Source organism: Aulonocara sp. 'chitande type north' Nkhata Bay, linkage group LG7, assembly GCF_057382095.1.
Source record: "Aulonocara sp. 'chitande type north' Nkhata Bay isolate Kocher_YH1m ecotype deep benthic linkage group LG7, A_spYH_male_GT1.1, whole genome shotgun sequence".
Lineage (NCBI taxonomy): Eukaryota > Metazoa > Chordata > Actinopteri > Cichliformes > Cichlidae > Aulonocara > Aulonocara sp. 'chitande type north' Nkhata Bay.
The window spans coordinates 12,825,726-12,850,018 of record NC_141350.1 but is presented as its reverse complement, the minus strand read 5'-3'; the positions used below and the strand labels follow the sequence as shown (position 1 = coordinate 12,850,018).

The following is a 24,293-nucleotide window of genomic DNA, read 5'->3' as shown; positions in this document are numbered from 1 at the left end:
CTCCTTCAGGGGAAAGAAATAAGGTTGGAATTAGCAAATTCAGCACAGCACTTTTAATCTATTCATTGTAGACTTTTGTAGGAATTGTAGGAAATTTCATATGTATCCTTCACATGTGAAGTAAAGAATAAAAATTGTATACTGTTTTGGTGTAATCTGACATCCAGGACATTACAAGTATTTTGTCTATCTAAGATTTATTGACTTTGTCAATGCACTGCAACCAACATATTTACTAATTCACTGGACATTCTCCAGCTGAAAAAATAAAACACTCAGCGCTCTCTCTTTGGACTCAGAGCACAAATGCATCTGAAAAAGGCAGATAGCATATCATCCTTACATATTTAATGATCAGCCTGATCTGTCTGGTGTGCAAAAATTTTCCATTTCTTTCTGGAACCTGCATCAATGGACAAAGCAAGATACACTTAAAGGATTTTCAAATGATGCAGAATAAAACTAACTCTGTATTGTTCATTATTAAGCGAAATTAGGTTATTGATTTTCTAATTCATATTTGTGAATATTTGTTTATGTATACACCTTAAACCAAATCTGTAGCTACCGTTTAATCTTTACAGCTGGCTGAAGGAACACCCCCTGAACCCGAGGGTTCCTTTGTAGACTACCAAACCACCATGGTCAAATTTTCTAAGGCCATTGCCATCACAGCACAGGAGATGGTGAGCATGCAAATGCATTACAATATTCATGCGTAACTCACGTCTGCAGTATTTACATTAAATCTTCAATGCCAATGTTTGACAATAGTGCTGAAGGAACATTAATCAGTTGATGCATATTCTCGCAGATGACTAAGTCGGTAACCTGCCCCGAAGAGCTCGGTGGCCTTGCCTCTCAGGTGACGGTGGACTACGGACAGCTGGCACACCAAGGATACCTTGCTGCAGCCACTGCAGAGCCAGAGGAGGTGAGAACACTTTTTTTCTTTTTTCTTTTTCTTTTTTTTTTTTTTCTTTTTTTTTTTCCATACAGGAGTGTAACCACTCCTGTATGGAAAAAAAAAATCATTATTCATTGCATCTTTTAGCAATTGTGCTGCAGAAATGTCAGACTGAGTTATCAGCATAGGTCTGCATTTTACACCAAAATGCCTCCGGATGTATTTGCTCACACACTGATCAGAGCAGATGTTTGGTATGACGCCTCTTCCTCAAGGCTGCACCAGCAATGTGAGATCAGAAATGTAACCCTCCAGCATCAGTCTCTCGCAGCACCCACGGACTCTTGACTTGAAGCTTTTCTCTGTTGTCCAGAGGACAGCAATGTGTGGAAATATTGCACTAATAAGCACACCGCTCTTATCAATATCTTATATATAACAGACTGCTGGTTACCATAGCGACATTTTGCCTCTACAAGTCTAAAAGCCTATAGTGATGCTTGTAATGAAGTACCACCCACCCATGAATTGCAGTCTGGAAATTAAAGGTGTAGTGCCAGCATTCTCTCTCTGAGGGTGCTTGAAATCATTTATCACCCACCCGCTGGATAAGAGAGATGACAGTTAAGGAGATTATTGTGTAGTATAATGACACAAATGAGATGGCTGCAGTGAAGCTGATGCCTGGTTATGCTTTCAGGTTGGCTTCCAGATAAAGACGCGGGTGCAAGAATTGGGCCATGGCTGTATTTACCTGGTCCAGAAGGCTGGAGCCCTGCAGCTCAGCCCTACTGACAGCTTCTCCAAACGGGAGCTCATCGAGTGCGCCCGTGCAGTCACAGAGAAGGTAAGCGATATGGATAGAAACCTAAACGGCTCATTCAGGGGAAAAAGCTAATTTTCCACATTATTTTGACTTTCAAAATCTCATCTATGTAACATGAAACATGAATTCAGTTTTAGCATTTTACAAAATGGTTAAATCATTGCTCAGTGTTATAGCTGTATTCTTTAATTATAGCTAATCACATAAAGCTATAAAGAAGATAAGCTTGTGCAGTAATATATAATAATACAATAATTTATTATTATTATTATTTTTTTAATCTTACATTTTGTAGAAAAAAAGATTAAATGAATCAAATTTTAGCGTCGCCTCACTGTATTATTGTAGCACTCATGAGGCCATGTTCTTCTGACCACCCTCACACTGTGCAGTTGACAATATTAATGTCTCCACGCTGTGACCCTGGCAGCTTCTAGCCATGCTGCTCACACATTTTGTCTTCACTCCAAGGAAATGATTTGATTCGGCGCTCATATCAGTCTTGAATAATTTGTGCTCTCACACTTGTTGATATGTGAAGCTTGTGCCTTGTTGAAATGCACACCTCAGGGCCCTCCATTTGTTTATGAGTGATGAGCAGACACGAGTCTTCGAGGGAGTTGTGTGACTTGCAGCATTAGGCTCACTGACTTAATGTGAATGAATAGCAGACTCTGATTTAACGTTTAGTGGGGCCCATTCCTCTTATTCCCAGCTTCCTTGTTTAATCTATATCTTCCAGATGTTTCTGAACATTTGCAGGGCAACTCATTTCACTTATAAAAGTCTCAGAAAACACCTGCTGTACAATCATTAAACCGGCACAATATATCAACAAGGTTAACTTTTAGCTGTTTTACGCCTTCTAACAAGATGTTTAAGGGACCTTGCTGTCTAACTATTGTAACACATGCATGTTCCAGGTGTCCTTGGTACTTTCAGCCCTACAAGCAGGAAACAAAGGCACTCAGGCCTGTATCACTGCAGCAGGCGCAGTTTCTGGAATTATTGCTGACCTGGACACCACCATCATGTTCGCCTCAGCTGGAACACTTAACCCTGAGAATGAAGAGTCCTTTGCAGACCACAGGTGCGATGAGACACAAGCAAGACATTCAGACAAAGACCAAAACTCTAAACCTCCTGTTACCATAAAGTCCCATTTCAGATGTTAAAAATGTGAAATGGATTTACAGATTCGCGGCACATTGGAGTTATATCTTTAAGTTGCTGCACTTACACTGTTCTCCATACACTTGAGCCTCAGTCTTGTTTTGATGACTCACTTGAAAGAAATGCAGCTGCCAATAAAGCTAAATACTGACCTGCATTTCACATAATGTGCAGTAGTTTTGCTCAGAAAGCAGTCATGGCTTCCTTTCCTATCGCTGTTAAGTGTGACTTTGGAGCAGATTGTGTCACAATGTGTCCCATCCTTTAGGGAAAGCATCTTGAAGACAGCCAAGGCACTAGTGGAAGACACCAAGCTGCTGGTTGCTGGGGCAGCGTCAACCCAGGAGAAACTGGCCCAGGCTGCCCAGTCTTCAGCAAAGACCATCACTCAGCTCACAGAAGTGGTCAAACTGGGAGCAACCAGTATGGGCTCTGAGGACCCAGAGACACAGGTAATCAGAATCTGAAATAGAGTGGTTAAAAAAGTATATATTTATCTCCAGAAAGCACTTTTATAATTCAGCAGTCATCATAATATGGTACTCTATTGTTAGTCATCTACTATCTTTCTTGTAGATAGTAGTAAGTATGTAAGATTTTTCTATATAATTGCAGTTTGATCTGATAAACATGGTCTCTTCCTTCCCCTGTGTATATGTCTCTATCTCTACCCTCCACTAAGTCTGAAGTATCATGACAAGGTGGGAGTGATAAGGACTGCAGTGGTAAATCCTCTCCCTAGGGCTCAACTGATAAACCTTTACTTTGACCATTGTGCTGTATTGATTCCAGCTCTATCCCCCCAGGTGGTTCTGATAAACGCGGTGCGGGATGTGGCGAAGGCTCTGGCCGAACTCATTGGTGCCACCAAATGTGCTGCAGGCAAACCAGCTGACGACCCCTCCATGTATCAGCTGAAGAGTGCTGCCAAGGTGAGGAAATAAACCACTCAAACTGTCATATCTGTTTAGCTGTGCAGTGATTTTTTTTTTTTCTTTCTTTATTTTTTTTGTGGCGCGTATCTTTAATTTATTGTTCAGCTGAGTCTCGCTCACAGAGAGGATGCTCCATGTAGATATGTATTTATAAATTTTCTCCTTGCATTGTTGCTCTAGTTTGATATATGTGGTTGCAATGCAGCGTGAAGCTGTTTTTTGCAAGGAGGATATGACAGCTGTTATCAGGATGTGTAAGATTTGTCGTATCTGTGGGACTTGAGCCATCACTTTCTATGCAGGAGAGAGAGGGAGGGGACTGTGTGCTTTACTGAAAACTATAACAAGATGTTCTGCATTGTCACTGCTGGAACTACAGTAATGCAGGGTTTTTGTACCGGCTTTAATATCAGTGGAAGGAAGACACAGGCACAATGTAGAAGATTCACAGTGTCATAAAATGTAAAAATACAGTGAAGATGGTGGTGCACATCTAATGTGGTGTGCATATTGCAAAAGGGATCAAAAATAAATTATATTAATACAGCTGATGGATGGCTTTTCTATGTATGAAGAGGATACAAATACAGATAAAATCAGTAATCAACACTAATCAGTTGAATCAGTTAGCTGAGGTTTTGTTGGTCTAATTTATAATTTATGCATCCCCTATTACTGTTTCTTTTAAGGGTATTAAATATCTAAAACACCCAACAGGCATCCAGCAACAATGGAACGGGTGAAATTTTTTAAATATTTGGTCTGGAAACAATGGTTTAGAACAGGGGTAGGCAACTCCAGGCCTCGAGTGCTGGTGTCCTGCAGGTTTTAGATGTGTCCATGATCCATCACAGCTGATTTAAAGGGCTAAATGACTCCTCAGCATTTCTTGAAGTTCTCCAGAGGCCTGGTAATGAACTAATCATTTGATTCAGGTGTGTTAACCCAGGGTGCGATCTAAAACCTGCAGGACACCGGCACTCGAGGCCTGGAGTTGCCTACCCCTGGTTTAGAAAATAAACTTCTGGTCCAAATGGGGGTTGTTTTCTCATATAAACTGAATTGGGGCCCACCCATGGACAACCTCATGTTGACAGATTGTTTCAGTTCATCCAACATATGGTGACCTCCAAATGGGACCCTTCCAAACCCCTGGTGGCGTTTCTCAAATTCCCAAGCACATAATGCACACTTTGCTTGAATACAGCACAGACAGAGCAGAATGTGTCGCCATGAGTCAGTGAAATTTTAATCGCTTTTTTTCCACATCTGTGACAGTAAATAAACTACATTACCAGTATTTAATAATCCTGTATTTTAATTTGAAATGCACCACTCCGTCTTGATCTCCATTAGATAAGCACCCTCAACACCATTTTCTCTGTATAAGAATCACTGAAGAGAAAAGCAATGATAATGTAATATGTTTTGCCATTGAGGAGAAAGAGCTCCACCTCCTGGTTTGTCTATAGGTCTCATCGTTGCTCCTTATTTGACAGGTCATGGTCACCAACGTGACGTCGCTCCTCAAAACAGTGAAGGCAGTAGAGGATGAAGCCACCCGTGGGACGAGGGCACTTGAAGCCGCCATTGAGTGCATCAAGCAGGAGCTGACGGTAAGCGCACCTGACAGGTCAAAGGTCTTCTTTATGATTTATTTGGAGTCAAAATGTTGAGACCCTGCTTTTCTGGAAAAAAGATCTCAAAGAAGATATCTGTATCTATAATTCAGGGGAAAACAGAGAAGCTTTTTGTTCTGTGTTCTTTTGTTATGGCCAGTTCTTTTCCTCCTGATTCCTTCTTAACTCCTGCAGGTTTCCCACAACACTTATCAGGGTCTGGGTAGCAGATGTGAGTGAGGAAGGAAGATTTTAAGACTGTTTTTTTCCCTTGAATAAACTGCTAATTCTTATCAGATGACCTTACATTCTAATTATTCTGGTTTCTATGTCAATATTTTCTGTCCATTTAAGTCTATAACTGCTCTACAACATTCACGTGCACTCGTGTATTATCATATCTGAGCTCCATGGCTATATCAACCTGTGCTTGTGGCTCATCATCGTGTCAGGTGTTCCAGTCCAAGGACGTCCCAGAAAAGTCCACTTCACCTGAGGAGTTCACCCGCATGACAAAGGGCATCACCATAGCAACAGCCAAGGCAGTGGCCGCAGGCAACTCTGCTCAGCAGGAGGATGTGATCGCCACTGCCAACCTGAGCCGCAAAGCCATCTCCGATATGCTGACTACCTGCAAGGTGCTAATCCACACTGCTCGACCAAAGCAGACCTCACGCAGACAGCACCAGGCTGCCAGGGAGCATGTGAGCCCAGCCTGTGGAGAGCAGATATTACAGAGGCTAGTCTACTGTATGTCTGCTCCCACTGCTAATGACTCAGTCACTTTTCAAAGTCATGCAGCGAAGCATCACTCAGGACGTCCTTCAGCAAACAGCAGGGCGCTTGTAAAAAGACAAAAATAAAACCATGTACAAACATTGCAGGCTGTGGTTTTAAAAATCAAAGCACAACAGTGACTGAAGACTTGATTTTCTGGTAGCTTTGAATTTTATCTGTAATTGGAACTATGTAATGTGCAAAATGCTCTCTCAATATGCTCTCCCTGACCCCACGCAGCGCATTTGCACTCGTGTTAAATGTTACCTTTCCTATGGGAACAATTTCAGTGTCCTATCCTAAATCTCCTGTTCTCCTGTATTGTTTTCTTACCCTTGCAGCAAGCAGCATATCACCCTGAAGTCAGTGAGGAACTGAGGAGTAAAGCCCTGCAATATGGCTCTGAGTGCACCACCGGATACATCAACCTTCTGGAGCAAGTCTTGCAGGTTGGAAAGAAGTAGTCTCATAAATAAAGGATACAAGTGATTTTGTGTGCATCTCCTGGCCTCTTGCACTCACCCTGCACTGATAAAAAAAGTCTCAGACTTCCTCATAGGATAAAACGCAAAAATTGTGTTAGGCCGCTATGCAAGCCTTTAGAAAATCTGATTTTGATTTTTGTTTATTTTTTCTGTTGTTGAATATATTTGCATAGAAATTAGCAACTCATTATGATGAAATTGCTTTGTTGCAAAAATTACTGCATGAAGACTGCGTGAAGACAAGTGTGTCCATGTGAGACAAATTGCCAGTTAATGCATTAAGTATCATAATTACGGATTTCGTTTGCATAATTAATGGGCACATCATACCGAGTCTGGCAAGACATCAGGCACACGAAGGACTTTAAAATCCACAATATATAACTTAGTTGCTCAAGTAACAAAAACGGATCCTCAACTTTTACATTCTGCAACATAGGTTAGTGTCTTTCAGCAAGTTAATTATAAATTATATTCTGAATTCTTAACATGTAATCAAGAAAGATTAAAAATGAACAGATTTGTTTTATAAAGAATTATCTCTGACTAATCTTTTACCTTGTGTTTACCTTTGCTTCGTGTGTGTGTGTGTGTGTGTGTGTGTGTGTGTGTGTGTGTGTGTGTGTGTGTGTGTGTGTGCCTTTGCACATGTTTGGCTCTTGTGTTTTCAGGTGCTGCAGAAGCCCACACCAGAGCAGAAGCAGCAGCTGGCTGTGCACTCGAAGCATGTGGCAGCGTGTGTGACGGAGCTCGTCCAGATCGCCGAGGCCATGAAAGGTGAGTCCAGACGCACAGCTGATGACACACACGCTCTCACAGAACACACAAAAAAAGAATAGCTTGATAGTCTTTACTTACGAGTGACCCCATCCTGACTGATGTCAGGATTTTACGGATGCACATAAAAGTTGTGCATGCTTAACTTTTCAAGTGTTTCTCTAAATACTGTTTCTCTAAACAGTATTTTGAAAAGGACACATTCATTTTATGAAGGTATGGGTGATAACCATATAGTTTTGACTGAACGCTTTTGTTTTATAAATGACTGTAGGTACACTTGGTGTAAAACCCTAAAGAGAAAACTGGATAATACATTTTTCAAGGAGGGGAATTTCCCCTAGGAGCCAACTCAATCAGATAAAATGTAAAAAAAAAACATGACAGGATTGTGGAGATGGCAGAGATTAGTCAAAGGAGCCCTAATCCTCTTGTGCGTGAATATCATGGTGCTAGTCAAGCTCCCAAACCTGTGTGTGTGTGTGTGTGCACACCCTGATAAAGATGGGTCACGAGAATCACTTTAGAATATTGAAATCACACCAAAGAGTGATTACCGTGCTGTCTTTCAAATTAAGCTCTGTAGGATGGTTATGACACAAACATATTAGAGGAGTGTTTTTTTTCTCTAGATGTTGCAATGCTCCATCTGACAGGAGTAATAGATTGTGTTTGGATGAGAATTTGATTTCAGCGTACTGCCTGAGACACAGCGGGGCTATCCACTTCACCTCTCTAATGTCCCATGTGTTCTCTCCCTCTCTCTCCTCCCTGCTCTTTCCTTGCTGCCTCAGACGGAGGTAAGTGGGATACGGTCTGTTTTGTTCCTCCAGATCACCTTTCATGCAGTCAGAAGGGGGTAGAGAGTAGATGGTTTCGGGGTAGGGTGGGGGTGCAGAACAGATTTCCCCAGAGCTCGAGATAATCTATGAAAACATCGTTCCATCTGCTTTACCAAGCTGTTCAAAAACGGCTACATTTTATGGGCACTTAAAAACGTCCAAAAAAACAACGATCCATCAAGTGTGCATTTCGTCTAATTTTAGCCAGCTTAATCACTTTTCAGACATTACTGTCATACTGCAAACAGTTTGTGGGAATGTATAGAAAGCTCAGATTTAAGACATACAAGGCATCCTGCGTGTGAATAGGAACATTTGTTTGAAGCAAAGCAGGGCGATTTCTTACTTAAAATTATACCATCACTTTTTTCTTGTACTTTTTTGAAAGTCTGTTCAAAAACTACTGCGATAATCACTGTTTGGCTACGTTTTGATCTCTTCCAGGATCAGAGTGCGTGGACCCCGAGGACCCCACTGTCATCGCTGAGACTGAGCTGCTCGGAGCAGCAGCATCCATTGAAGCTGCAGCCAAGAAACTAGAGCAGCTGAAACCCAGGGCCAAGCCCAAGGTAAAAGTGCCCCTCTCAACCTTTTCCACCCACGCAAACCCACGCACAAGTTTTTGCCATTAATCAGCAGGGAGACAACGTGGGGTGTAGGCAGGAAAAGGTGACACCGGCTTTGAAGTGGAGTCTTTCTTTTTTTCGTTTTCTTTCTATTAACCGAGCTGCAAACATGGGATCATAAAAGGATAAAAATTATTCTGTTACACATGCCGTGTTGACTCAGACAACTCGGTCCAGTGATCTAACTTGTACGACTTTCTTCAAAGGTAGTTTGAGACTTTATTTTGAGTTGCGCTGCCAAGAGATGCAATTACACAGCTGGGTCTTCAAGCTTATTTTGGAAGGGAGTTCAAAAGTGCGATGAACTGTTGTGACCCTTTGTGAAAGAGGTTCTCTGCCTTATTGGACACATTTCCTTTTGTTTCTTTGCAGTGTTCGTCATTTCTAAACGAAACAGGGAGGTTTTCTCAGCCTGTTGTTCACCTTCCCCCACACACACATTGCAGTATTGCCTAAAAAAACAGAGCGACTTTAGCCCTTAACAAGCAGATAACTGTGCTTTTGTGAAGTCAAATTACTCGTGTTTTGTATGCAATACAGGATTGTGGTTTGAGGTGTGCTCTGCATGATTGTGTCTGTCTCTGGAGACTGGATAGTTAGATCTATGTGGTCTTGCTTTTTGTGCCTCTAGTGCTTTTCCCCTTTTCTATCAGTTCAAACCTCTGTCTGTGTGTGATTTCAAAATCTCTATATTTATAATACATCAGCTTTTATGAAGACTCTATAATGCTCTGCTTTGTACTACAATTCCAGAGCTGCAGACTGCATTTATGATGACCTTTGTGTTTATGAAAGGGGATTAGTGGGTGAAAGGCGCTTCCTCTTTTTGATGTCAGTGTCTCCCTCTAGTGATCTAAGAGGAAGCTTTAGTATTTAAAAGGTCCTGAACTAATCTGTCCTTGTGAGCAATTTATTTTTATTTATATATATATATATACATTTGTAGCTGTGCTGTCCTGTCATTTGTGCTCATGTAGCTTACAGGACAAAACTAAATCCCAGGTCTGAGATACAGATTTTATGGGGATGTGAAGCAAGACGGTGAACTGTACGAGCTATTTTTTTTTAATATCACAAAGCAGGCCTAATGTCTCTTAAAAAAAACACATGGGTTCAAACAGATGTTTAGGTTATTTGTTTAAAACTGCTTGAATTCTTCCTCGTCTCCCCCCCCTCCCTTCCTTTCTGCTCCTTCATCCCTCCCATCCAAAAGGAGGGAGGGCTCTCCTGCCCCCCAAGCATGCTTCCTTGCTCCCTACCCCTCAAGCCATTGTAGACCTGGAAGCCTTCTCTGCAGGGCTCTGTCTGATATGTTTGATATATTAGGTTGTTATTCAGTCCAACTATATATCAAACATATTCCTACAGTGTCCCGCCCTGTCTCCAGCCGCGTGTGCCTTATGTGTTTATCGAGGTCTGTGATCAACTGCATGCTGTTGACTGATGTTGCAGAGATGGCCATTTGTTGAATGTTCTTGAACTGATGCCTCTTGTTTACTTTGGTGTAATGACTGGAATTATCATATCACATATCTGCTGCCACTTTGTGTAACGCTAAAACTTAAGCAGTACTGCTTATGTTCCATTATCAGGACAAAGATGCAATTGAGGACAACGTGTTGTTTTTTTCTTTAATTCTGAAGGTTTTAGAAAGTAGTACAAGGCAGAGTGTTTAGTTTGGATATACTGTATTTTTAAGCCATTCTAATGTATTTATAAAGCTTTTTAACACTCTTGAATGTAAGGTTCTAAAATAATTTGTGGGCACAATTATTCCAAGTTGGCACAGTATTATGAGATTCTTGGTGCTGGGTTACACAACACATTAAGTTTAGTCATCTATAAAGATGTGTATAGAGAACAGATTAAAATTTCTAGGTTTGAAAAATGAAGCAGTTTCTCACAAACTTGTGCTTTACCATGGCTTTGAGCTCTTAGTATCAGCACTGAGGTTATAGCACCATTCGTCTAATAACACAAAGGATTTATGAGCAGTATTTGCCAGTATATAAGTAAATTGTAATAGAAGAAAACACCACAATTATCAAAGCTTTGGCAGTCTCCATATACGGGTGTGAATGTGCAAGAGTGTGAAGCAGGTTTTGATTGGACGGACTGTGGAGGATCCGAGCTTGGCCAAGACACGTTGTAAAAATAAAAATTGTTTTTGTGAAATTGTTTTTAAATTAGGATTGTACTCTGTATTTTAATTAGTCCTCTACATGCCACAGATGCGTCTCCCAGGAGTGTAGATGCAAAGGTGATGATGTCTTTAACTAATTAAATTCACTTTAAATGTAAGCTATGTGGTTTACCTTCCAGCAGGCAGATGAGACGCTGGATTTTGAGGAGCAGATCTTAGAAGCAGCAAAGTCCATTGCTGCAGCAACTAGCGCTCTTGTTAAATCTGCATCTGCAGCTCAGAGAGAACTGGTGGCACAGGGCAAGGTCAGTCTACACAATCTGCAAACCTTAGGCACTTGTAAAGTACTCTGTAGTAACACAGTGCAACATCTGAATTTCTCCCCCAAACTCTACCTCAGGTGGGATCCAATCAAGCCAATGCAGTCGACGATGGCCAGTGGTCACAGGGTCTCATATCAGCTGTAAGTCGCTGTGAATTATTCTAAAACCTTCCTTCTATAACACCAAATGAGACTTTAAATAAAGCCAACTTGTTACATGCATATTTCTTCAATGCTGCAGGCACGTATGGTAGCAGCAGCCACCAGTAATCTGTGTGAGGCAGCTAATGCTTCAGTGCAGGGCCACGCCAGTGAGGAGAAGCTCATCTCTTCAGCCAAGCAGGTTGCAGCCTCGACAGCTCAGCTGCTGGTGGCCTGCAAGGTGAAGGCAGACCAGGATTCAGAAGCCATGAGGAGACTACAGGTAGTACTGAAACACACTTTTTAATTCGTCCCTGGAAACGTTTATTGCACATGTACTAATTTTGGGGATGTCACTAAAAAGGTGGCTGGTAATGCTGTGAAGCGAGCATCGGACAATCTAGTCAAGGCGGCTCAGAAAGCAGCATTTGACAAGACTGAGGATGACAGCGTTGTGGTGAAGACCAAGTTTGTTGGAGGCATAGCTCAGGTAAGAATCCTGGAAAGAAAAAATGTTTGAGGGCTAGAAGAGAAATCACTACTTCTCTGTGATGTGCCCTTTTCTTGCCAATATGCCAAAATGCCACAGTTGTTTTTCTGAAATCGCTGAGAGCTGCTGTAGATGAGAAGCCCGTCAGTTTTGTTTCTCACTTGTTTACCAGGTTTGCAAGGCACCCACAGCTGAATATCTTTTGAAAGCCTTTAGTGTATTTCTCTTCCGGCAGAAACAAATAACAGTACTTTCTGTGGCCGTGACTGGTTTCCCAAATTAGTGCTGCACCCCAGCTGGACTTCAGCCTGTCACCTGTCACTGCTGAGTACTGTATTCAAAAGACATCATTCAAAAGACATCAAAAAGTTTTAAGTTCATCGGTTGCTTTTTTTTATTCTGGTTTGTTCACATTGGTACAGGGTGAACATCCAGTCCTCATGGGCCAGTGTGCTGAAAAACATGTGTCCCTGCTGCAACACACCTGGATAAAATTAGTAGGTCATTGGCAAAGCTTTATAGAACTTGACTGCATGCTGAGGTGGCAATTCAGCCATTTGATTCATGTTACAGCAGCTCATGAATGAATTAACATGATGCAACAAAAGTACTTTTACAAGTACATTTTTTCAGAAAGTACATTTATTTAAGGTTCCCATCTCACCATGCAGTCAGTTCTTGCTAATGGCCTACGGATTTTATTCAGGTGTGTTGCAGCAGGGACACATTTAAAAGTTTCAGGACACCGGCCCTCGAGTTCAACACCCCTGGTCTAAGTAGTTAACACGTTTTGATTCTTCACAAAAATGTCACTCGTATATTTTCAATTTTATGTATATATTTATAACGTAGTTACAGTCAGTTACCTATTTTATGGTTTGCTGAGGTTTTATTAGATAATGATCAGTGGCGACGGGGATATCCTTCTGGATGTGCGAGCGAGTCTCAATGCCGCATGGATGAAGTGGCGTCAAGTGACGGGTGTGCTATGCAACCGTCGAATGCCAGACCATCTCAAGGCGAAAATTTACAAGACTGTAGTCCCGGTTTCCCTGTATGGATCGGAGTGCTGGCCAGCCACTGCCAACCACGAACAGGCCCTGCACACAATGGAAATGCGAATGCTCAAGTGGTGTCTAGGCCTCACGTGTTGGGACCAAGTCAAGAATGAAGACGTCAGAAAGCGGCTCGGCATTGCACCAATCACGGTGAAAATGCGCAAGGCACAGCTACGGTGGTACGGACACATATTACGCTCAGACGACAGCTCAGTGGCGAAAACGGCAATGAGGCTTGAACCCGGTGGCCAGCGACCCCGTGGCAGGCTGACGAAACGGTGGATGGATAGAATAAAGGAAGACATGAAGATCGTCAATGCCGCCCCAGAAGACGTCCTCAGTCGTGCCAAATGGAGACGGATTTGCCGCAAAGCGGACCCTGCCATGCAGGACAAACGCTAGGAAGAAGAAGATGAGGTTTTATTAGATATGTAAATCTGACAAACTCAATTATCAATGAAGCTGTCTGACAGCTTCATTGATATTTGAGTACAATCAGCTCAGTTTGCCATAAAGTTTCTAGCAAAATATATTTCGTACTGTTTAAATTTATATTTCTATCTACATAATGAAAGTCTTGGTGTTCTGCCATGTTCTGTGCTTGGGACATGGCAGCAAGGGTTTATCATGTCAGCCTATCCACAGGCATAGTAGTGGTGAATCTTCTGTCAATTGTTCTCATTTTCCTCAGATCATTGCGGCTCAGGAGGAGATGCTGAGGAAGGAGCGAGAGCTGGAGGAAGCTCGGAAGAAGCTGGCTCAGATCAGACAGCAGCAGTACAAGTTCCTGCCCAGCGAACTGAGGGAGGACGAAGGCTGACGGACGCAGCGGATGGGGACGTGCGCTGCGCTGACGAGACCTTCTTGTCACGGGGAGGTGCCAGTCAAGTATTGGCTATTTCAACTCTCATAAAACCAAGGACAATATAGCACTTGAAGCAGGCCTGTTTGGTGATAAAACAAGTGCCTGTGCTCGGTGTATTTCTGTGTGTATGTGGCTGTGTGTGTGCGTGTATGTATTTGTCAGTGAATGGCATTGACATTCAGACTTTAATATGAAGAAAGCTGTTCCTATAAGCAAGTTGAGAAAGTTTAAGTCGTACGATAAACGTGTCATTAATTTGTGGGTGTTACTGCATCATGAGCATTACTGACTGTTACAATCATGAATCAAAGAAATCTCGTATAATCACTGAATGTTCTCAAAAGTGTTTGAGGTTTAAAACAAATAGAAAGGAACTGGTGATATCGATGTAACCGGCAAATTCAATCTAAGGGTCCACAGTTTGTATTCCAGGTATACAAAGTATTAATAGAAAGGCAGGAAGATTTCTCACGTCTCATTTCACCACTGGCTTGCATGCACCATAATGTCTAAACATATCAGCGAAGCTACTAACCAATAGAGTAGTATAGAGTAAAAGACACTTGTATTTTACTAAAAAAAAATGTGAACACGTGGTTTGCTGTTAAACTAGCAAATCTTGAAAAGAGAAAAATCAATGATTATGATTAAACTATGTTGTTCTGCTTGATGCCAAACGATGAGAGTCTCTAAATGATAATATAACATGACCACTGGCCATCACTAGCTATAAAGATGTTTATTCTTGACCACTTTCTTATATAGGTATAATCTGTGGTATTCAGAGTATCTGGATGATATGTGACCAAATATGTCTTGCTGCTTGTACATTATGTCATTTGATGTAACCCATCCCCCCCCCCCCCCGCTCACAGTTCTTCCCACACACGCTTGTGTAAGGAATACTTGTTTACATTTTTTGTCATGTTTGTTCTCGCTCGTCTTTGTGTTTTTAATTCCTTCTCCATTTACACTGGCCAGATTCTCTTTGGGTGTCGCCAGTGCTTTTATTCTACGTACACGCAGTCACTGCCCCTGTCCTGCTAAAGTCATTTCACTTCAGATGGTCTGTCTATAGCAATACTTTACACTGAACATTTGAGAAAGATAATACGAGTCTGCGCTGTTATTGTTTGGAAGAGTGTGCAATCATATTGAACTCTAGGCTCTTGAATGAAATGAGCACACACTGTGCTATAAAGTGGCTCATAACTTTATGCACTGAATTTAAAGCTCCCATTATATTGAATGGAGGACATTTGCTTAACAAACTAGAAGGAAATGGCATCACACTCTGAGAAAACTGATTTTCTTTTCCTTTATTAATATATAATGTATTTCAAATTTTCAGCATTCAGCTCCACCATCTGTCCGCGTCAGTGTCTGGTCTGCATTTTTATTTTTTATTTTTTGTACTAGTGCCTTACTTGAGTCTGCCCTACGAGCAGCTGAAAACCAGGTTGGGTGGGAGCCTGAGCCTTGTCCTCTCTGGATCAAAGCATTATGCCAGTCTATTCCCTATTGGGGTCTTAATTTAAAAAAAAAAAAGCCCTTTGCCATACAGTACAATGCCTTGGCTGGTGGCCTACCTGCTGACAGTGTTCTAATGCTGATATAAAAGGGCATCTGTGGATACATTAGGATTTAAAGACTAACGCTAGACTGCATTCAATGAGCATGTGGCAATTTGTGTATGAAGTTGAGAAATTGTTTAAATTCATTATGCCAAGTCCCTCTTAAATGTTTCATTGTCTAACCACTATAAGAATTAAGTTTCTATCAGTAAATGTAAGAATTACCCTGAAATATATTGTCTGACCGATTTGTCAAAGTATTAATGGAAAATAGAAAAAGTTATTAGCTCTGTTTATGAATACGTGTTGTGCTTTCTTTAACAGAATCTGTTTGTTTTCTGATTTGATGCTGTATGTATGATATTTATCTGGTCACAAAAGTATTTTTTGTATTCACCACAAATAAAGCTTTCAGACAACCGGTAACATTAAGATGATTGTTGCTTTTGTTTTTCATGTGAAATAGTGTCCCCTGCAGCTCTACTACTACTCTGACCCCAGATAAGGAGACCAAAATCAGGCAAAAGTATGTCTACTCTTTAATATATCTATATACATATATATTATTTTTTGAAACCTCAAGATAAAAGATGTCCAGTCGAATAACTCATCCTGCATTCTTGCCAGAAGATGTCAGCATTTATCCTTCATAGCTGAATCAGGAGGTCAGAGGATGTTCAAGTGGAAGGACTGGCAAAGTTAGCCAGACCAAATATGGACATTGTGGATGCATTTTTTTCTCCTTGCTTTACAGGCCAGACCTTGAAATATGCAACAATCCCCACTTAGATATTTTGGTCAATAATGAGAGTTCACAGTATTTTTATACTCTGGGTTACTGTTCCACAGCTACAGCCTTTATAAGCCTCATGTTTGAAGAATTAGTCAATCAGGAGAGTGAACTTGACCTTTTTTTCTTCTCGGGTGATACATTGCTTATTTCGTACTAAAGCTGATCCTTCTGTGCTAGAAGAAAATGTGGGCATAGTGTGCAAAGTATGGTTAAAGGTGGCCAGCACAGCACACTGTCCTTCTAATGAACACCATATTTGGTAGTTTGAATGTTTTGGTCTCATGCAAGGCAAGGCCACAGTGAAGAGGGGAAACTGAAGCCATGTGTTTAAGAGCGAGTACCCATCTACTACTCACCCTCTCCCCTCCAGTGCCTGAGACCAAAAAGATTTTTGTTTTGTTTTGTTTGTTTTTTGGTGAACTTTGGAAAAACTCAGCAAATTTACGAGTTAATAGAGAAACCGTTCAATTCCTTCCTGCTATTGACCTGCACTTAATAATTTTGCCATGAGTTAAGCTGCATTTATGGTTTTCTTCTGCAAAACACAAAAAGGGGTATTTTAACCCACACCCTTTTACCTTTTCAGTGTGTGGCTTTTTCTTAAGCGCTCTGTCTTTTTTAGTCACTTGGCACGTCGCATATTAAACAAACGGCGCGTAAAGGACAGAAGATGCAAGATATGTTTAGCTTAATTAGAGGAAAGTGTTTAGGAAACAAAAATTAAAGGTTGAATTGAATTTGCTAAAGGAAACTTCAGAACCTGCTAATAGTTTTTGAGTATTTAAAAGCTTCATGACACACTTAGTAATCCCTTGCACCGACAGTGTAAATCTCCGGCATCCTGAATGTTCTAAACTTGCTGTGTTGGAAAGTTTGTTTTGCTGTGTCTTGTGCCATGCCTAATCCCTGCAGTCTGGCAGCCATTTAGTCCAGGCTTTGTTCCACGCTCAAGTTCCTAAAAGTGAAGCCAGGCTAACACATAGCTGGGCCAAATGACACTTGATCACCTCTACACTTTAATCATTTCAGAGCTAATCTAAGGTCTGCTTAAGGCTGATACTGGTTTATATGTTTTCCAGTTTCAGTGGCAGGCATTTTAATATAAGGTCCGAAGTAATGCAGGAATGGAATTAGGGCTTAACACTAAGAAAAGCCTATGTGAGCTTGGGAGTTGTCACACTGGAAAGCTGTGTAGGCACTTTTTGATAATGCTCTGTCAAATTTTAGTTTTCCATGTCCTGGTTTGGGTTTCAGGGATTTCTTTAATAGTGTAAACAGCGGTGAATGCTTTATAAATTAAGAAAAACATTCATAAGTCTCATGCTAAAAAAGCCTCTATGTGAACTCACTGTATCATTATTATTATTTTGAATTCGGTTCAGGTAAGGCTAAACCAAACAGACTGAGAAAGTATAAAGGTCTGTGAATTCACAGAGAGTGAGACAGCCTTTACCCTGAGCTATTTTTTCTTTTCACTTTTAGAGAACGTGATGAAAGAGGAAGAGAGGTTTGGAAAAAATGCACATCAGGAAAGGCTTTTGGGTTTTTGGGCTGGGCCTTTTTGTCCACAGCGTGCTACTGAGGTTTTCCTCTTTTATGTTGTTGCCTTTGTGCACAGACAACATTTTAACCTGACAGTGTCCTTCTTGGGTCTTTCTCTGAACAAGCAGCCTGTGAACAAAAAGTTATTGCTAGCTATGATCTCTGGGAATACAAGATGTTTTTCTTTCCAAGCGCACTCATTCTTCCACCTTTTTTACGGTAACATGTTTTTTTTTTTATAATCCTACTGAGACACATATTTCAGTGCAAAGAAGTCTAGAAGAAGGCCATAAAATAAGCTTATCAGTTCTTCAGCAGCCGTGTCAGGCTGAAAGTAATTTTCAAATTATTCAGGCTGATACAACACTGGAAACCAGTATTGTTTATGGGTTGAATGGCTACTTGGCTTCAGTCCATTTTTTCCCAAAACTCTTACAAGGTCCAGACCCAAACAAGGTATGATAACATAAAAGAAGAACATATTTAACAAGCTGTTCCTTACAAAACTCTCCATGGAATTTGCTTTTCCTGTTATTTATATTATATCTTCTCAATATTAGCATGGTTTTAATGTATTTTCCAAATCTGAAATTCAACCCTGCATCTGGGGAAAGGCACTTTTACAGCCAAACAAAGTTTTCTTCAGCTGAAATGATAAACCACTTCATGTCTCACAGATACTGCCAAGAGCTTTGTGTAAATATGCTTGTACTGTCTTGGTAATCACATTGTCTAACAGTTATATAGAAGAATACAGTGAGGAATCACAGCATGGTTTTACCTAAATGAATGAGGTCATTGTTTCAGAGGATGCCTGCTGTTTAGGCATACTCACATACCACTGCTCTGAGAAGCAGAGCTCCCTAACATAAACCTGGGAGACAGCAGCTGATGGATCTTAAAGAGCATTTCACTCCACTCTGGAAAACATGACTATTTTAGGTAATTAGCGGGGTTGTCCCAACATGTTGACTTCTCCACTTACAGTAACTAACAGTGTATAACCTTTAATTTAAAACTAAACAGAGTCAATATAGATGATCTCTTTCATAACTTTGAGCTCGTTATTGTCTAATTGCTGTGATTTCACAAGCTTAAAACACAGGTTAAAATAATAGTACAGGTATGTTCATACTTGGACTACATAAAATAGAATACACCAATTTCCAAAAGATAAGAGCATAATGGGTGTATTTTTTTAAAGGTAGGTAGGTTAGAAAACAGTCACACTCAGAATCTCAATCGGCCTGCTGAGTGACAAAATTCACTGTCTACCTTTCCCCTGACAGCACAGCAGCTCCTTCAGTCATCGCGTAAGGAAGGCACAGTATTTCTCAGTCAGCAATGAGAGGAGGGCTATATTGGGACTGAGCTGAGACTTAAAACTTGGGTGCTAAATTTGGAGAGCTTCACAAGTAACATCAGGAATATCTATTAAATGATATCCTCTGACTCCAAACACGTTCTTCCACAGTCAGGTTTTCCTCAGCAACTTACTTACACTTTGCTCAGTTTTGCTGAAAACGGTGTCGTGATAGAGAGCTGAGGAGCAGCCTGTCTCAGATGGTGCTGCCGGATGCATCTGATCTGCAGAGCCTCCTTGGATTTAAGCTGTCCAGAATGAAACGTAATACTCCGCCATCCAAATGCTTCTGTCTTAATAAGGAGACTTTGCTTAGCACTCGTCAGATGACAGGCCGCATTTCTGTGGAGGAGAAAAAAAGAGTCATTGGCTCCTTTCTTCACTCAATCCTGTGGCCTCCCCACCCTGTGTTAAAGCTGAATAAACACTCTCTGCTCAGCGAGGTTTTCTCAACACTGACATCAAATTTCACACAATTTTGGTGTGAGAACCTACATTTAATGTGTCATTCTATTATTGTATAGACATAGGGGGCTTGGGGGCACCCCTGTTATGAACACAGAACATACATACATAATATATATGTACATATTACTCCAAAGTAATATGTACAATACTGTGCAAAAGTCTTGAGCCAAACCTCATTTCTTCATACTTTGTTCTCAAGGAGCAACAAAAGTGGTTTCAAACAATAGCTCTCCAGGCTTTCTGAAGGTATTCCAAAGTTTTTCTTCGGACACTGACTGCTTGTCCTTATTCTTATCCAATCATTGCAAAGGAGGTTTTTTTTTTTTTTTGATTGATTTTTTTTTTTTGGGGGGGGGGGGTTGTTTGTGTGTTTGTTTTTGCTACCCCACTTATCACTGATCTATCACTGATCTATTCAAGCACATAATATGCACCTAACTCAAGGGATGAACCAATATGTGTCTGCACAACTTTTAAATTGTATCTCCAGGTTCTTTGTTACTAGCAGCCTGTTATAAAAACACAAGTGTTCTCATTTTCTTGGTCAAATCTACAGAAATACCAAACTCAGGAGAAAGGCACAATGGTGAACACAGAAAAGTAATGTCAGATTTTAATCCACCATACAATACCATCTGGAAAACATCTCATTAACAAAACATTAAGAAACAATTCTAAATACACTGCCAGTGGAAAAGCAAACCATGGATAGAAACACACAGTGGAACACTATCAGTGGTAGATTGGCCTCCCCAGACCCCAAACCTCAACATTATTGCAGCAGCGTGGGGCCATTTCGACAGATGGCAGAACAAAAGGCAGCCAATATCCAAATAAGATGTTTGAATGTCCTTCAAGTCGCCTGGAGAGCTACTCCTGAAGACTACTTAAAGAAATTACAGAAAAGCATAACTAAGAGAATCCTTGGTGTGCTGAATAAAGGTGGTGGTTAAACCAAATATTGACTTTAAATCTTGCCTTATATGCCTTATATATTGTCTTTCCATGTATGTTCATGCATGGAAAGACATGCTTCAGTAATTTGTTACAACTATTTCCAATTTTTCTGATTGAGACTTTTCGACAGTAACTTCTTTGATTCTGTGGGGTTTTGATGAAAACAGTTCTGAAGATGCACTTGAAGCAACAGTTGACGATTTTTTTCCCAAAATAGCAAAGCCATTAAGAGCATATAAAGGACATGTGCTAATTGCACAAAGGTCAAAATGTGATTGATTAGGAAGCTAGGAATCATAAAGGAATAGCATTTAGATACCTCAGCTAACTTGACTCTATTCCTATAAATATAGTGGTTTAGGCCAGTTTCTTAAGCCAACACACTGGGAAGCCACAAGCGCTCACAAATGTGCACTCTCATTGCAATTTATCTGCTTCCCCCAGGCCTGGAAAAAGGAAAGGGTTGTTTTGCTGCCTTCCAAAACCTGACTGGCTCACTAAAAGTAGTTTGTGCAGAAAAAAAAAACATGCTTTAGATGAAGCCCCCCCACAAATATGCCAGTGATCCCACATCTGTCCATTGGCTTAATTCTGCCTTTCATGAAGTGAATTTCAGTGTAAATAAACCATTAAGTTTGCATATAAGCATGCATCAGTGCTCTGAGTACATTTTGCTGATAACATTTTCTGCATTTGTACTGAAGTACGATTTAATTCATCTAATTCACGAAGCAAGATTTTACATTCATGTCCTGGTGTTTTTATTTAATAAAGGGATCCTCCCACCACCAGTCTTTCCTGTTCTTTTGATGGGAGTGTCTTCGGGCAGCCTCAGCATAATGATCCTTTTATCGTACTGTACATTGTTATCTCTGACATCCAAGGCCCCAGCGCAGGAACTAAGCAGACCACACCAAATGAGTGTCTATTTATTTTCATGTCTATCCGCTCAGCTGCTTTATGACCGACTTTGTACAACTGTTTTATCTAGATCCCTAGCTGTGTGGTGAGTCGTCGCTTTGCTGGGAAAACTGTCGTGGTATCTGATCAAACGTGGGGCCACAAGACAGGCTTTGGTATGAAAATGCAGGTGTTGCAGAGTTGTGGGTTCCTGTGGCATTTCTCGCTGCGGAGAGGCCACTGTGACCCAGGCACAGTGAACACAGTGCGTGTGTTCAAACAGCCAGCCAGAACCACACTGGAATGTCTCATCACCAGAGGTTCTCACACACACTTCACATTATGGCCCTTTCATTTAGTCAGCTTGAAGTCTGGAACTCATACGAAAACATGATATGAACCATCGTCTCCTGTTTTGGATTTACAACATGCAAAGTCTTTTGCTTACTGACATGGCAGTTGTAAGTAAGGAAAATCACTCTCCCTCGAAAAGAATTCTCATGAGAGGATGCATTAAGAAAAGTTTGTATGAAGTGATTTAGATTACATCAAGCAAAACCACAGAAATACAACACAATCTCAGCATCCTCCTCCTCTGGCCATCCGTGCCAGAGAGCTCTGACAGGCAGGGAGAACAGTGGCTGAGCTAGAAGTGCATACCAAGACATTTTATAGCCCCAAGGAATGAAAAGAAATATCGAGTATGCTTTTGGACCTCACAAAAAGCCCCCGCAAGTTAGCCCTCTCATATGTCTACCTCACTTACACCAGAGAGCCCATATATGGACACATATATGAAAGGTTTTTCGTTCGTGCGCAAACACGGAAACTTCTAGCCCTGTGACACGAAGGGCAAAAGATTGAAGGCAAATATTTGAATAGAGCTATCCTCGAGATATTCGGCAGCTGCGAACTCAGATGTACAATGCGACAATAATTGGTTGAGTACGTCAGCAAGCACAAAGCAATAGATGGGCATTTAAGTTAATGATAGAAAAACACACAGGAAAGAGGTTTAGAAAAATGTTTTAACAGCTTTAAATCCACCAAGAGTAAATTTTTGGACTCCTTATCTGGAACCGGGAGATGTCAAAGCTGCCTGTAAACAACAGTTCACTGCACTTCCGGCTTGACTCGCCCTTCTGTGTACAAATAAAAACAAAGGCCAAAAAATTTGATTTTGCTGGAGACATATTTGTAAAGCTGACTGTCTCACAAATCAGTGTTTTGTTTTTTTTTCCTTTCACTATTCGTGCCTTGACATTTCTTGGCTTTTGAGAATTTGATTTTACACTAGGATTGTGGCATGGCATCCCACATAAGTGTGAAATGAATCGTGACAGTTCCCCACAGATGCCAACCCCACCCGCTTCTAGTCTAAGCTGACTGAGCAGCATCAGATATGGCTTACAATCTTCCCTCTCTGTGTGTCCCCCCTCTAAGAGGGGAAGAACACAAACAAACTGTCTGGGAGGCGCCCTGCCGAGGCCACAAATATTCCTCCATTATGACTTCTACCCACATTTGTGTTTGCTCTACTGAACGTGTTAACTTTTGGAATTTTCCTCCATAGCTCAGCTTTTTCTCAATAACTTGTTGTGGCTTTGGTATTGTCACAGAGGCTTTTCTGCAAACTTGAAAAATGAGCTTTAAATCTCAGCTTTGACCGATTATGAATTTCAAAAATGCATTTAGAAATTTATTTCAGGACTCCCAGGGAGCATCATAGACATACCGTATGTGTTTTTTATAAAACTGAAAGGTTTGTGTCTCATTCGTGGACTGTAAGAGGATTTTCTTTCCACAGCCTGTGGGATGACAGATCCTTTCTTTTAACAGCACCTACTTGTGCTGTAGCAAAATCTTGGCACTGGAAGAAAGCTACCCATCTTCAGTGGAACACCTGCAGCTGAATTATGTTGACCTTCATACCAAAGGAATTTGCTTTTGGCGAAAACTGTGAATTCTGATCAGCTCATACTGTACTTTCAGTGTTTGTCATTTAAACAATAGGTTTGCTGGGATTAAAACAGAACAAGGAACGTGCCGGTGTGATTTACACCCTTAATGACAGATTTATCACCACACAAAAAGGAGTGACTCAGAGTGTCACAGCCTTATTGCAACTATCCATCAAGTTAAATACTGTAGCTGTCTCTGTGCCATGGTTGGATGTCCACATGGTTAGATGTCCACCTGTGCTCAATAATAAACCAGTTCAAGTCTTACGACTACCAGTATATGTCAGTGGAACATTACTGTGGATAAACCAATCATCAGTAGGGCATGGGCTGGGCTTGGGTTACATCTTAAGTTGCACCCTCCCAGAACCCCATCTCAGTTTTTGCTATGCTAAATGCCCCTGCATGGAGCTATCTAATCACGGGGGTACCGTCCCAAAGGGCCAAGAAGTTTTCTCTCTATATATATCTGGATGATGTCTGCAGAAACCTTAAGATGTTATTTGACGAGGGGTCTGCAATCACTGTACTTCACTCAGCAGCCATGCACTCAACATGGAGGAGAACCGCCCTTGAAACGTTCACTGCTGTGTATCGGTGCAATCAGTAATACCGTGCATCATTAGAAAATAATCACTCACAAGTTGGCTTGTGGTTTCAAAGCATATGGCAAAACCTCAGGAAAGTTTTTAAGTGTTTTCCTGGAAGAACTTCCAGTCTTTGCATCCAATAACCTTTGTAAATGCACA

The 24,293-nt window shown here is 41.0% G+C and overlaps 1 protein-coding gene across 3 annotated transcripts in view; it reads left to right on the top strand.

Annotated features, from left to right (window-relative positions):
• tln2b (talin 2b) overlaps positions 1-15,986 on the top strand; it is a 95,993-nt gene extending 80,007 nt beyond the window's left edge. For 2 of the 3 annotated variants that reach the window (XM_086298675.1, XM_086298673.1), the window contains exons 42-57: positions 585-686; positions 815-934; positions 1,608-1,754; positions 2,657-2,823; positions 3,175-3,358; positions 3,713-3,838; positions 5,341-5,457; positions 5,913-6,098; positions 6,579-6,686; positions 7,394-7,499; positions 8,786-8,910; positions 11,290-11,415; positions 11,511-11,573; positions 11,674-11,856; positions 11,938-12,063; positions 13,813-15,986. In XM_086298675.1, the coding sequence (XP_086154801.1) occupies positions 585-686; positions 815-934; positions 1,608-1,754; positions 2,657-2,823; positions 3,175-3,358; positions 3,713-3,838; positions 5,341-5,457; positions 5,913-6,098; positions 6,579-6,686; positions 7,394-7,499; positions 8,786-8,910; positions 11,290-11,415; positions 11,511-11,573; positions 11,674-11,856; positions 11,938-12,063; positions 13,813-13,941 (2,115 nt within the window). In that variant the 3' untranslated portion in view covers positions 13,942-15,986. The remainder of the gene's footprint in view (positions 1-584; positions 687-814; positions 935-1,607; positions 1,755-2,656; positions 2,824-3,174; positions 3,359-3,712; positions 3,839-5,340; positions 5,458-5,912; positions 6,099-6,578; positions 6,687-7,393; positions 7,500-8,785; positions 8,911-11,289; positions 11,416-11,510; positions 11,574-11,673; positions 11,857-11,937; positions 12,064-13,812) is intronic. The other variant, XM_086298674.1, reaches the window with a different exon arrangement.
• The last annotated feature ends 8,307 nt before the right edge of the window (positions 15,987-24,293 follow it).